At 41.5% G+C, this 13,171-nt stretch overlaps 1 protein-coding gene across 1 annotated transcript in view; it reads left to right on the top strand.

Annotated features, from left to right (window-relative positions):
* The window catches only part of TMEM131L (transmembrane 131 like), a 79,283-nt gene that overhangs the window by 3,551 nt on the left and 62,561 nt on the right, over positions 1-13,171 (top strand). Inside the window, 1 exon segment of the mRNA XM_050338007.1 lies at positions 4,201-4,244. Within this exon segment, the coding sequence (XP_050193964.1) occupies positions 4,201-4,244 (44 nt within the window).

Here is a 13,171-nt window from a genome sequence, read left to right as displayed (position 1 = left end):
ACTGCTCTTGCTCCGCAGCCGAGCCCGAAGGGTGCCTGGAGCATTGCAGTTAGTGAGGGTGTGCGTGGGCTTGTGTGCTGAAGCTGAGGGGGAGCTGGCTGTATCTAGCCTGCTGACAGTCTTCCACTGGTCTGCAGCTTCCTCCAGCATTTCAATGTTTCTTCCTGGGTTCTCTTTTTAGCTCTGAGACCAGCTGGTTTTCCTGGTCAGATGTGCTGTCTGTATTCCCTTGTGCCCAGTTCTTCTTTCTTGTTGAAGGTAGTGTGGAGTATGGGGTAACCACAGAACACCCACTTGCCTCGCTCTCCTCCTTGGCCTTAACCTCCTTTTTACAGCAAACATCCCTGCGATGGGCAGCTGGATTTTTCTTTTTTTTTTTTTTCTTTTTTCCCCCATCATTTGTCTTCAGTGTGGAAAAATGTAAAGACTTGTCTGCTCTGATGGTTGGGAGATGCATGGAAAACCAGTGGGATTTTGACATGGAAAATCTCAAGTGCGAGAGGCTTGATTAGAGCAGTTGTGGTTTTTATTCAGACTCCGTATAATTTTGTGGTTTTACATGTTTGTTTGTAACTTTTTAATGCTTACTTAACTAAAATGTTTGGGAGAAAAGCTCCTTCATGTGAGACTTGACACCCAAGCCCTTCACCATTTAAGGCTGAAAAAGCTCTAAATATACAGAGTCGTGTTGTAGCACTTCACTGCAAGGCTGAAAGGTAGTTTATATTTCCTTTTTTTCTGAAAGGAGAGGAAAGAGAACAAGGAAAAGCACAGTAAGGATATCTGACCTGTCATCTCCACGAGCGTATGACAGGAGAAGCACAAATGCCACTTGTTGTTTATGGTGGACACCACTTGAAAGAGCTATTGGAGAGTCATAGTTGTTTGTTTCTGTCTGTCAGAAACCGCGAGCATCTGAAGGCAGGGGCAGGCAGGCTGGGTACCGGCAGAGCAGGGCATTCAGTGCTTCCCTTTCGGCCCCTTCAGTTTCGAGGGAGGAACTACTTTAAAATGAGGTAGCGAAGGTTAAGTTGTAGTTCTTGTTATCACGATTGAAAATGACAGTAAGTCATCAAAGGCAACATATGTTTTGGTGTCAGTGCCATGTCTGACTGATGTGATGGGTTTTCTCTTGCTCCTGCACATTGCATGTAGGAGATGAGAGAGATCTTTCATTAGAGGAACACCTTGTGAGTGTTTCAGTTTGCTTGCAGATACTAAGCAGATTACAATGACTGATTGTTTCAGTTTACTGTGACAGTGTTTCAGGTGCTTGAATTTTGGAGAAAGATACTGCAATATTTACTGTATCATAGCTATTATAGATACTGGGCAAATACAGAGCTGCTGCCTGGATATTTACTTTCAAGATTCTGCTCGGTTCTGAAAGATTATTCTTTTTTTTTTTTTTTCCTTCTTCCAAGCAGTAGTGACTTGTCTTCAGTTCCTGTTCTTCAGTGCAACTCAGGGGCTAATAAGGTTAATTGTTGTACTGGTTTTGAAAGCTGATGAAGACCTTGATCTTACATATGCATCTGAGATACGCAGCACTGCAGTATGTCATTAACGGAGGCGCATCCCATCAGCCATGCACAAATTAAATGTACAGAGTCACCTACTTCAAAGCAGGGTTTGTCTGAAGGCACACAATTTGTGTGTAAGCCTGAGACAGACTTGGGGTGGGAATTGTGTTCCTCTTTGGGCTGTTAAAAGGCTCCTCCAGATTCCCAGCTGAGCTTCTGGATGGTGCTGATAGGACCTGGGGCTGGTTGGCCATGCAGATTATGCAGAAGCTGTCAGCCCAGGCACTTGTGACTTGTGTGACACAAGAGGGATGCTTGCAGGGGCTTCCTAGCACAAGATAAGCACCTGCCCATATTCAGGATGGGGTTTGGAGGAAGGGGATTTTTTTCCGATCGTAGATAGACTGCCCTGACCTACATTTTAGCTTCAGCTTCAGGAGGTGGTCTCTTCCTCTATCCCCCTGTAGTCTGAGAAAGTTTGCTTTTTCTTGTTTCCTTTTTTTTTTTTTTTTAAATCCTCATTGTAAGCATACATGTAGCCTGTGGCACATAAAGGAGTGAAGATAGGAGAAAGCTGGACGTGGGTCTCTGTGTGTGTTCAAGAGTTGAGGTTGATTTAAAAAAATTTTTTCTTCTTGCGCAATTGAGATTTTGTTTCATGGCTGCACTGTAGATTAGGAAGGTTTGCCTCATTGTTGCGTGGGAAAAAGCGAAGAGGCGAAATCGTAAGGTGGCTAGTGTTAAGGGTGAGCACTGTGTAATGACACAGACCCAGGTCTCTGATGCCTGGCAGATTGTAAGCCGTTTAAAGGAGGAGTTAAGCCATTTAAAATGAGGATAGCTTGCCAGCCCGCTGTGGCGGAGAAGCTGTTTCTGGAAGAGGTGGATGAGGAGTCCTCTAATTCTACTCGTTATTGTACTGAGGTCCTAGAAGTACAAAAGAATCTTGGAGAAGCTGGAAAACATGCTGGGTTTGTATTGTGCCATACTGGTAGAGTCTAACAGCAAGGCTTAGCAAGGTCTTTAGATGAGATGACCAGGTCTTAGTGAGGGCCAGGTGCTAGGTAGGTGTGTGTTGAAGGGTGTTGTGATGTGCTGCAGATCCTGGACTATTAATATGGTGTCTCCAACCTCTGGGCAGGCATACAGAGAGATTGTCAGGTCCTCAAATTAACTTGTACTTCCCTGTCCGTCTTGTTCCAGATTTGGTTATGGTATGGTAGAGGCTGTACTGCTTCTCTTCTATGAGCTGCTTGTGACAAAAGATGGAAGTTCAGATGCATTTGGTAGCCTTTGGCAAGATATGTATTAATATTAGCCATAAGGTCATTTTTTTAGCCACAGTAATGTTAATTTTAATATTGATATTAACCATATTTACTGCTTTAGTGTGGTTGTCATTTTCCTGCCCGTCATGAGTCTCAGGTCTTCAGAAATCCTGCTGGCTGTCCCATTCAGTAGACAGGTAGGGCTGCCTGATCTGCTTTCTGAAGACTGTAGAAAGATGTTTACTGTTTACATGTAATGTGGTTTTTTTTTTTTCAGTATGTAGTGAAAATAGGAGGTAGAGTCAAAGCCAGTGGCTTGGGGCCTGTTCCATGATACGCTTTTGTGGGAAACACGTAGGAGGGGTGGTGGAAAGTACACTCTTTTAATTTTAAAAGGGGCTTTTTTTCCCCTGCCTTTCAATTCCTGAGGTCTGTAGCTTGTGTCTTGTGGAACCATCACCTGCAGAAGCAGAAGCTGGGAAAATTCACCAGCTATTCCTGGCAGGATGACTGTGACCTCTTCCTGAAAAATGCTAATCTCCCTTAAAGTTGTCCCTGGTTTTGTCAGCGGGGGTTGAGTGGCTGTAACACACTTCATTTTGAGTTGCACCTAAAGCTTTCCTGGAGATCTTGGCCAGTTCAGAGCAGCTACCTCCTTGTTTTAAATGGATTTCCTGCAGGGAGCTCATTGAACCAACACTTGAGTTCATTTCTGTAGACAGCTCAAAGTGGTTCATGGTAAACTGCAAGCTGGCAGAGTTCAGCTGCGTGTCTTGAAAATTACCTGAGTCCAGCAACTGAGCTAAGATGATGTGTTCAAAGCTTGTGCTCTCTTGTGATTTCTGTATGTGTTGCTTATCAGTTGCTACTAATCAGTGATAAGATCTAGCTTTGGGACCTTGCTGTGCCCATTGGAATGTGGTACTTTGCCTTTGCTTTTGGCATTAACAGGTGATCTACATTTCAAGGCATTCTGCATCCTATTTCCTCAGGTGCTGGCTAATGAAATTTACTGATGGGGACAGATAATTAGAAAGTGGAGCAACTTGGCTTCCTGTAGTTTGAGGACACTTGTTGGTTTTAGACTGAAATTGTATGTGTGAGCAGATTTTGTATAGATGCATTTGCATAAATGGAAAATGAGTCTGTTCAGTCAGCATTTGGGAAGAAAACAGCAAAATAGCCATGTTAAGGCACTGTTTATCTTGGCAAAATGAGCTGAAACTTCAAATGGGATGTCCAGCCACCACCCTACTTGAATCATAAAAGAATCGCTGTGGGAATTTTAGATTTCTGAACTTGTTTTGCAAAGGAATCATATGAGGATCCATTCTCTGAAGGAGTTAAAAATGATAATGTAGCATGTCACAGTTCTGAGATTCTTACACAGTATTTTCTCTGTTTGTCAGGCTGATTCAGAGGAGGATGTGGAAGAGCATCCGCAAGAGCAAAGGTAAGCAAAACTCAAGTGAAAACAAGAGTATAGAAGCTCATTTTGGTTTTTGCTTTAGGAATTAGCAAAGTGTAATTGGACAGACTACTAAAAATTATTTTTTTCTCCTGCGTGTTAAATGGATTTTTTTTTCTTGTGGCCTTTTATTTTCTCACCTTTATGTTAATATTGATTTGTTAGCAAAAAAACAAAAAATAGTGTTTAGTGTGTGCAAGAGTGAAATACCCTCTTGCGTTTCTTTCTTCTTATACTGTCTCTAAGATGAATTTGTTTCTCATTGCTTTCACTCAAAAAAAGGGTTTAATTCTGCTGTATTGTATATTTTGCAGTTGATTTCTTTTAAGCAGGGGACAGTTTTCCATTACAAAATTGGCAAATTTATGTAGTCTTGGAGTGTTAACTTGTACCGAGGCAGGGAAGGAGGTAAAGGAGACTTAAACCCAAAGGCTTATTAATGTGTTGCTGTGGAACAATAAATATCCTGCCTTATGTCTTGAATTCAGATGAATAATGAAGCTTTTAGGAACTGTAGCCTCAACTCTGCTGTTTCTGTTAATGTCAGGCCTTCTCTATTTTGAAGGGTTTGGTAAATAAATAGTATCACAGATTATTTTTTAAATACACATTTTGTTGCCTCCGAGCGTCCAGGTTAAAATGCTTGGACATCTACCAGTGAAACACTTCCTTCCTTTGGTATGTGTTAATGTGGGTACAGCTTTCAGTGCCATGCCAGCCAGAACGATCACAAGACTTAAAATAAACATGTGTAACAGCACTGTTCTCCGATGGCTGCAGTTAGCCAGAAGTGCTTTTCTCATTTATCTCCAGTCTTTGCCCTTAGCTTAGGTTTGAGAGCAAATAGATCTGATAAAACACAAGGTTTGCTGGGGGCTGGCAGAAGGAGTAAACCTGGGGGGGCGGGAACGGGCTGGTTATGATGGGTCTGTCCTGCATTGCGGCGCTTCTTTGTGTGGCTTTTCCCCTTTCTGCCCCACTGGGAGCCTTCTCATCTGAGCCCCGCATCACATCGAGGCTCCTGTGCCTCATCTCCGTGGGAATTACAAAGATGGTATAGAAACAGGATGTGAGAATTACTGTGGCCTCTGACAGCTGGTGCTGATTAGTTTTGCTTGCCTGTGTCCCCTAGTTCCTACCTGCATAGGGTTTTTTTTTACCTCCTCTTGTGAAAAGAGGGGTAGACTATTGAAAGCTGGCATTTCCCTGCACAAATACAGAACTTTCTATTTTTTTCAGCTGGGAACTGCTATGATTTTGACATAAATTTTTCACTCTGTACCTTTAATTATTACCTGCATGCTTTCTTTGTTGAGAGGTAGTCAGTAGGCAGCAGTCTCTAATGTTGTGCTTAAGGTGGTTTCTGAGATTTTCATTAGTAGGCAGAGAGATGGAGTTTAGGTGGAAAAAAACCCATCTCCACTTGCCTATTTTTCTCTGGACATGAATGGAGTAACTGGCTACTATGGCAATAATAAAAATCTGTTGAAAAATAATCAGTTCTTGAGAGTCAGATAGGAAAAAGTGGTTTGACTATTGTTTTTGTTTTTTGTCATTCAGGCGCTTAAAGATTTTTCAAGTAATTATTCATTTTCAAAAATGAACTTTCTTTCTGAAATAAAGTTTATGAGGTTCACTTGCATGGATGGAAACATCCTTTTGTTGTCATGCTGAAATGCTTCAGGAAAGTTGCCTAAACAGAACAGTGGCTTGGGTGCATCTTTTTAACTGCTGTGGTTTGCTGCTGTGTGTAAACACCGACCCAAGTGTGCTCTGTATACTGAAGGAATGTTAGAGTGTAGACTTTATGAGAAAGACCCAGCAAAGGTACATTGGAAGGACTAGAATTTATTATTTTATTTCCAGATTAACTTTCATTCCCTTGGCTTATATTACTGTATGGTGAAATCATGGGGATTTCCTTTTCCTGTAGCAGCAAAACCTGAAGCTTGCAGCATCTTCATCTCATTGTCTGACAGCATGCCCTGGGGAAATCAGCTAAAGCTCCTGTAATTTGATGTGAAGTCCCTGGAAGCAAAGCACCTTAAAGTAAGGGTATGAGCAGAAATTAAAGGAGATAGAGAAATCAGAAATTTCCCCAGAGCTGAAAGAAGTATGGAGAGTTCATAATCTTGGGACATGAAAGAGAAAGTCTCTTCCCAAAACATTGTTTTATTCAGTTTTTAATTCTAGGTTAGTGGGTTCTCTTGGGAGCTTGCTAACCTACTTCAAGAAAAAAACCCAAAACCTGTAAAGTATCAACAATCTTTCAACTCTCTTCCTGTGCGTGGGCATCACAAGATCTTCCTTTTGGGATGGACTTCTTGGTTTGGTCTTGTTCTTGTGGCAAGTGCACAGGGAAGATGGATATAGTCTCATTATTTCTGCCTTAGGTTTAGCTTTAACAAATAGAGAAATTTGCATGGAGGTAAAAAACATTGTCAAAATACCAACTTTTCTGAAGAGCTATTTGGAAGGTGAATGAGAAGTGATTGATTTGGAGGTCCGTGGGTTTGCAGCTTCCCTGAGTGAGAAAAAAATCATTATTAACTCCTTGATTGCCAGCCTATGACTCCTGCCTTCCTGATTGCTTGGATGCTACGACATGTTGCTTTCTGGTGTTTTGTGTCTCTCTGGATCAGACTTTGAAATAAGAAATGCAGCATAGTAGATACTTGAGTTGCTGGCTATACTGCTTCAGGCCACAGGCTTTGACAGAACTAAAACCATATATATATTTGGACTAGCCTATTAAAAATCTTCAAGTTGCTAAAAACTTCTTGTTACATTTGAAAGTCAGCAGTAAAAAGATGCCTTCCAGAACAGCTTTGTCAATGACAGCTGTTGACAAGAAGAGGTTTTGTTATTGTGTTTTTCTCCCCCTTCATCCTGGTGACTTTGCTTGCCACAACTGGCAGTAGCAAATTTTGAAGATTTAGGTGCTTGCTAAAGCACCATAATGAGTCAAATGAAGTCTGGCACAAATGAAGGGACGCTACTGTTAGGTGATGTGCACAAGTGATTTCTATCAAAATTTTTAGCTTTCTACTTCAAGGAAGTAGTCATTGGACTATAAAAACCATAATTTCACATATATGCCATAGCTAATAGTTAATATGTAGTTAATATGAAATAGTTGAGGACTTCTGGAGATAGGCCTTTGAGGATCCAGTTTCCCAGCTGACACATTAAACAACATTTTTTCAGAGTAAACTGCTGTGCTCAGGTTGTGGAGCATGTATTCTTACTATGTGATGTGTGTTCTTACTATGTGATGCTCAGTAGTTGTCTATGAGAAAGGAAAGCCGTAGAATACTAGGAGTATGGTATGTAATTAGCCAGTAAGAGGACATTTTCCAGCCTTTGCCTGTGACAGGGCATATTTTGCTTTGAGTAGGTAGGTATCAACAGCTAGGAAAATTATGAGTGTGATGCAGTTAGCTCAGTCAAGCATTTCTGTTGAACCTTTGCCTTTGATCACCGGAGAGCGTTTGACCCTCTGGACTGGAGCTGCTTGGGGCAGTAGATGGTATCAGCTCCCAGTGGGTTCCTGCTGGGGTGTCAGTGCAACCTGGGAGTGACAGCTGATGCCTGGCACTTTGACCTCTTCTGATTGCCTGATGGAATTACTCCTAATCCTGTCTTTTCTGCTATGTCTGTGAAATAGTGCTCCAGACGTGGAAGAGAAATTGAAGGTAAAGGTAGCCAAGGGAGTAGCTTACTAGTTGCCTGAGAGACAGCAAAGCAGTTAAGGTGCACAGACTGCGAAATTACTAGAGGGTTTAGTGCGAACTTACGAGATGTAGTTGGGTACTTAAGAGATGTAGTTATAATGTTTGCTTCAGGAAAAATCCGGAGTGGCAGGGGGAGAGTGAGCCTGCTTCATGTTGTGAGGTCATATGTTGCATTTCCTCCCTGGCCACAACTTCATCTCCAGTCAAGAGGCACAAATGAGGTCTGGCACCATGGATGGACTATTAAGACACTTCAGGACTGATTCATCCTTCCAAAAAGCCTGTGGTCTTAGTGCCATAATTTTTGACAGTCCAATTCTTGGAAAGTAATGGCATGGTGGTATTCCTGTGTACTAGGTAACTAGATTGGGTGGTGGCTAAACCAGGAAAAGAAAGACCGAAAAATATGTAAGGATCAATCATATTTTCTTTTTCCTTCTACTTTTTCTTACTGAGAAGAAGAAAGATTGATTTTGTGCAAGAAGAAATGTCTGAATATTGAAAAAAAATTGTTTTATGTTGTGTTTATTTTTAAAACATCTTTTATTAAAATAAAGCTGAGTATTCAGTGAGAAAGTGTTTCAAAATGAAAAGCTGAGAAGTAGTTTTGTGAGTGTCAGTAAGTATCTAAACTGTCTGGAAAGGAACTGTCTCAAAACGATATTTTCAACCTAAGCTTTTATGGAGTACCACTGATCATTTAGATTGTCATTAGGCTTATTCCCCAAAACATTTTAAAGATTACATGAGGACTTTTCCTGTGCTAGGTCCTCACTTGTAATAATGAAAGCTGGTTTTTTAAGTTTTTAATAGTTTTGAATTTTTTTGTTTAACAAAAAAAGCAGAAATCCATGTGTGTATTAAAAAAGAACACAAAAAGCTGCTTTACGTGGGAAAAAGCATTTTAATCCCCATTACTGTACTTGGATAAGGTAACACATTTCTACAGTATACAGAGTGTGTGTTTTTAGTGGTTTGTACCAAAAGCTTCTTCAGTATTGTTTAACTTATGTTTTTAATGGATAAGTCATGGCTGTTGTGTCCCAGTTGCAATTTCAGTAGATCACCAAGGGACTACTACTTTTAATTTTTACTGAATACCTAAAGAAATTAAATTTACTTTACATAATCTTAGAAGTAAAGGAGTGGAAATGAGTTGCACATACCTACCTGTTAGGCTTGCGTGAAAATCCCTAAAGAAAGCCTGTAGGGAACACAGAGGATAATGTGAAACTGGACTAAAAAAGCTTACTGAAGAGAATTTCAAGGAGGTCAAGGAAGTTGGAGGTTGTCTTGTAGATGAAGAAAGCGATTGTTTTGGAAGGAGCTATCAGTGTCACTCTTTCTCTCCTTCCTTACGTTTCTGCCATGCACAGCCAGAGTGCCAGGCTGAACTCCTGCTGCTTTAATTGTTTATCTCTGTTTTATGTGTGGCAATTGATTCGCTGATGAACTTTGCCTTGCTGAACTTCGTATTAAATGTTGTTAGGGACAGCTGTGCCCTTGTGTGCGTTGCTTCTTCAAAATACTGGTCCTTTTACAAAACTACGTTTCTTGTCCGCCAGTACAGGGGGTAAAAAATGTTTTGGTTTCTCCCAAGACATTGCATGGTAGTGCTGTGTGCTAACAAAGGTTTCATTTGTTGGGTATTTCTTTCCAAATTGCTTTCAGACATTTCTTAAATGAGAGCAGCGGCCTAGGCCAACTGTGCTGTGTTTCACACCAAACTGAGGAGCTGATGCTGTGGCTTTCTGTGATCAGCAGTTAATGGCAAATGAGACAGTCCTGCACTGTTTTGCAAAGAGCTGTCAAACCTCTGTCCTCAGGATAGGTCCTACTTGACCTTGTCTGAAATATTTTAAAGGTGATGTGTGGCCACATTTAATAACTGTGGATTTCCTATCATCAAAATCTTGTCTGTTTGTATTAACAAACCCTGTTGCAATGTGTGTATTTCCCTCACTGTTGTGAGCCCTCTGGGGCTGGAAGATGCTCATGGTTGGACCAGAGACTCTTTGATCTGTGGGCTCATACGCTACCTAAGAGGGACTTTCTCATCTATGGATGACAATTTTAGTTGGAGAAATGAAGACAATCTTGGTGTGGTAATTGCAGATTGGTGCTTTTGCTTTCATCTGGCTCATGGTGCCTTGAAAAGCCACACAGGCTTCTATGGAAACACCAGTTTCTATACTGGTAAAAATAGCAGGCGGTGGCTGTCTCCTCCCATCTGAGGCTGTGAGGTCATTGTTTGCACAGGGATTAATGTATGTGAAGAAATTGTGTTTGTGGATATGTGCTACAGGAGGAAACTCTCTCACATGTAGTGACCTGTTTTAAATGGACAGGCAAACTCTATTTCACATTTTGGTGTTCTGTACCTATCTTTCTTTTCTTCTGTTAATAATTTCTTCACTTTCTATTCTCTCTATCTCCTGCAGATCTCTTGTGTACTTTTTTATGGCATCTCTACTTTTTTCTAAGTTCTGCCTGGGCCATGCCTGGAACAGTTGTAGTTTCTGTACTGCAAGAGGAAGAGGCTCTCTTGCCCTCTCAGTCGTCTGGTGCTGTCCCCTGACTTGTGCAGCCCTACCAGTTTTCTGGATTAGAATCACTGTTTTCTTTTTTTTTTGCCAGGTTAAAATTTACCTGTGATTCTTTTCTGATTAGTTTCCTCTTCTTTTTCTGTGGCAGCATCAGCTGAAAATGTGCATGGAAGTTGTCCCTTAGTATCTACATCCCACTGTGTGGGATGGATGCTGGACCAGACACCAAAGCCCTGTGTCACTTGCAGGATGTCATCTCTGTTCTGCCTGTCCCAAATTGCTCCCAGGGAGGCCCACCCAGACCTCGTGGCATCTTTTTACTCTTTCCTCAGTCTCTCAGTCCCCTCTCCTCCTGTCCCTGCCTTTTTGCCTGCTTTTGGGGGGATGGTTGCGTGGTGGTACTTGTGCCAGGGCTGACTCTGCCCCCTTATCTACTGCAGTGCAGGAGGAACTGTGGAGGAGCCCAGCCAGATCTGCTGCTCTGCTCACTGTTGGTGAGATAGAAGAGCAGGTCAGTCCTCAAAAGTGTGGGGCTGAGAGGAAGAGCATCTTGTTGTACGTTAGGAGTAATGCCTTTGTCAGTGGCTGTTGGGTAGGAGGAAGGCAAGGCATTTACACTGGTGAGATGGATAGCCGTGGACGCAGTTGGTGGGTTTTGGGTGGATGGTATGGCGAATCACACAGCTTGCCACTGTGTGGAAAATTGGAAGCCACTGCACATACACATACATCTTTTGTTGTGCGTGATTTTATTTTTTGGGGGCTCTTGGTAAATTCCCCATAGCCTGAGCTTTTGGACAGAGCCCACCCAGAATTCATGGCCTTGAGAGTCAGGACAATCCTGATCTGAGCAGGTGGGATGGGGCATATGGTGTCTTCCCATTCTGTGTTTATTTCAGTCCTGGTTAAAGAGCTGTGCAAGGGCAGAGACAAATCTCGAGGCACAGCCTGTTGGTGTAGTCATGCAGCCAACACATGGGGAAGGTGACCCCGTAATGCCAGGCAGTTGCGTGCTGTCAGGGCTGTGCAAGTCTACTCTGGAACATGGCATTTTTCTCGTTAAACTTAACCTGCATTGTGTTTGGGACATATTTGTATATTTAGAGAAGAAGGGGGGAAAAAAAGTAAACCAAAAGTAAACAGCTGCCATGGCATGTTTGTCCATGTCCATTTGTAAACTTAGTGTACCCTTAGCCTGTACTTGCTGCCTCTGTAATACAAGTAGTTCAGAATAGGAACTTTCTTCTCATACTTTTTCATTTTAATACACTAATAATGGATTTCAGGTGTCTGTTAATCTCCTTCTGATTTATGGGCAGTGGGCTACAAAAGATTTAGCTTCATATCTATAAATTTATTATTAATAAATTATTTTTACCACCATTATAGCTGTTTCTTAGTTGCCCTTAAGAGAACTTAATTTACAGTAATTTTAATTTTACCATTATGCAGTTAAAGGGTAGACATCTGGAATCAGAGACCCAGTGTCAGCAGTCTGAAAATTGACACCCTGCAAGAATTTAGCTTCATAGTTTTTCCACTATTGCAGATTGGCAAATTGTGACAAAACAGAAAAAAGCCAAACCAACAGTTTACTCACTTGTAGGAATTTGCATAGAGTCCACTTCCAAATGGCCAACCCTAGCACTCTGGCTTGATGATTATAAGCACAGCATAAAGTTCACCTGAAAGCTATCTAATGCAGTGTAATAAAGAGTGATAGGCAATGCAGTTACCTGCCTCTCATCTTTCTAGAGACTCAAAGGCAACAAAAACGTAGCTTTTAATGCCTTTTGTATTTTTATTTGACTAGGAAATGTGCTCTGAGAAAGTTGTGCTCATGCCCTGGCAGTGGCTCTTAGTGCATGACTTGTGGGCAAGTAGGTGAAGGAGCCTTTTGAGTAGTTTTGCCATAGTAACACAAATCATGGACAGGGAAACAAGGCAAACAGAGCACGAGTACCACTTGTAGTTCAGTATTGGTTATAAATTCAAGCCTGAGTTTTAAAAAACATCTTAGTTACATTTTCTTTAATACCATTCCATATCCACTGTCTTCAGTAGCTGCTTTGGGAAGAGAATTTTTCTTTTTGGTGATTATTGCAAAATTACCAACTCCCCTCTTTGTCAGGACAAAATGGTCCTGTCCATTTCAGGAAGGGGAACAGTATATAACAAATATTATGCTTGCACTTGATGACAGTGTGTATTAGCTCTTTTGCAGAGTCCCGAGTTCTCACTGCAAATGTTTGCTTTATATTTGTAGAAGAGTTTGCTTTCATCAAATAAGCTAATCGCCTGGGAGAAACGCGTGATCAGTATGAATAATTTAGGTGTCTGCTTGTCCTCTCAGGGGTTCATCATTCTGTGTTATGTCCAGGCTGCCAACTGAGATAAGGAAGATAGAGGGCAAAGCTGGTGGTGTTGATAGTCACCTTATCTTCCTCTCCACCTCCTGGCCCCAAAGTGGTGTACAAATAAAGCTGAGGGGGTTTTGTGTGTGTATGTGTGTGTGTCTTAATAACTTCTAGAAATAGTAATGGAAATATAATTAGTCACGGATAACTCGGGAAATTTTGTTTGTGTGTATGAAATAGACCTTGCTTTCTGTAGAACAATTGGACTTGATATA

The sequence above is a fragment of the Myiozetetes cayanensis genome, unplaced genomic scaffold, assembly GCF_022539395.1.
Source record: "Myiozetetes cayanensis isolate MyiCay16 unplaced genomic scaffold, myiCay2020 scf7, whole genome shotgun sequence".
NCBI classification, from domain to species: Eukaryota; Metazoa; Chordata; class Aves; order Passeriformes; family Tyrannidae; genus Myiozetetes; species Myiozetetes cayanensis.
Note: the sequence above shows the minus strand (reverse complement) of the source record. Positions and strands in the feature narration are given on the sequence as shown.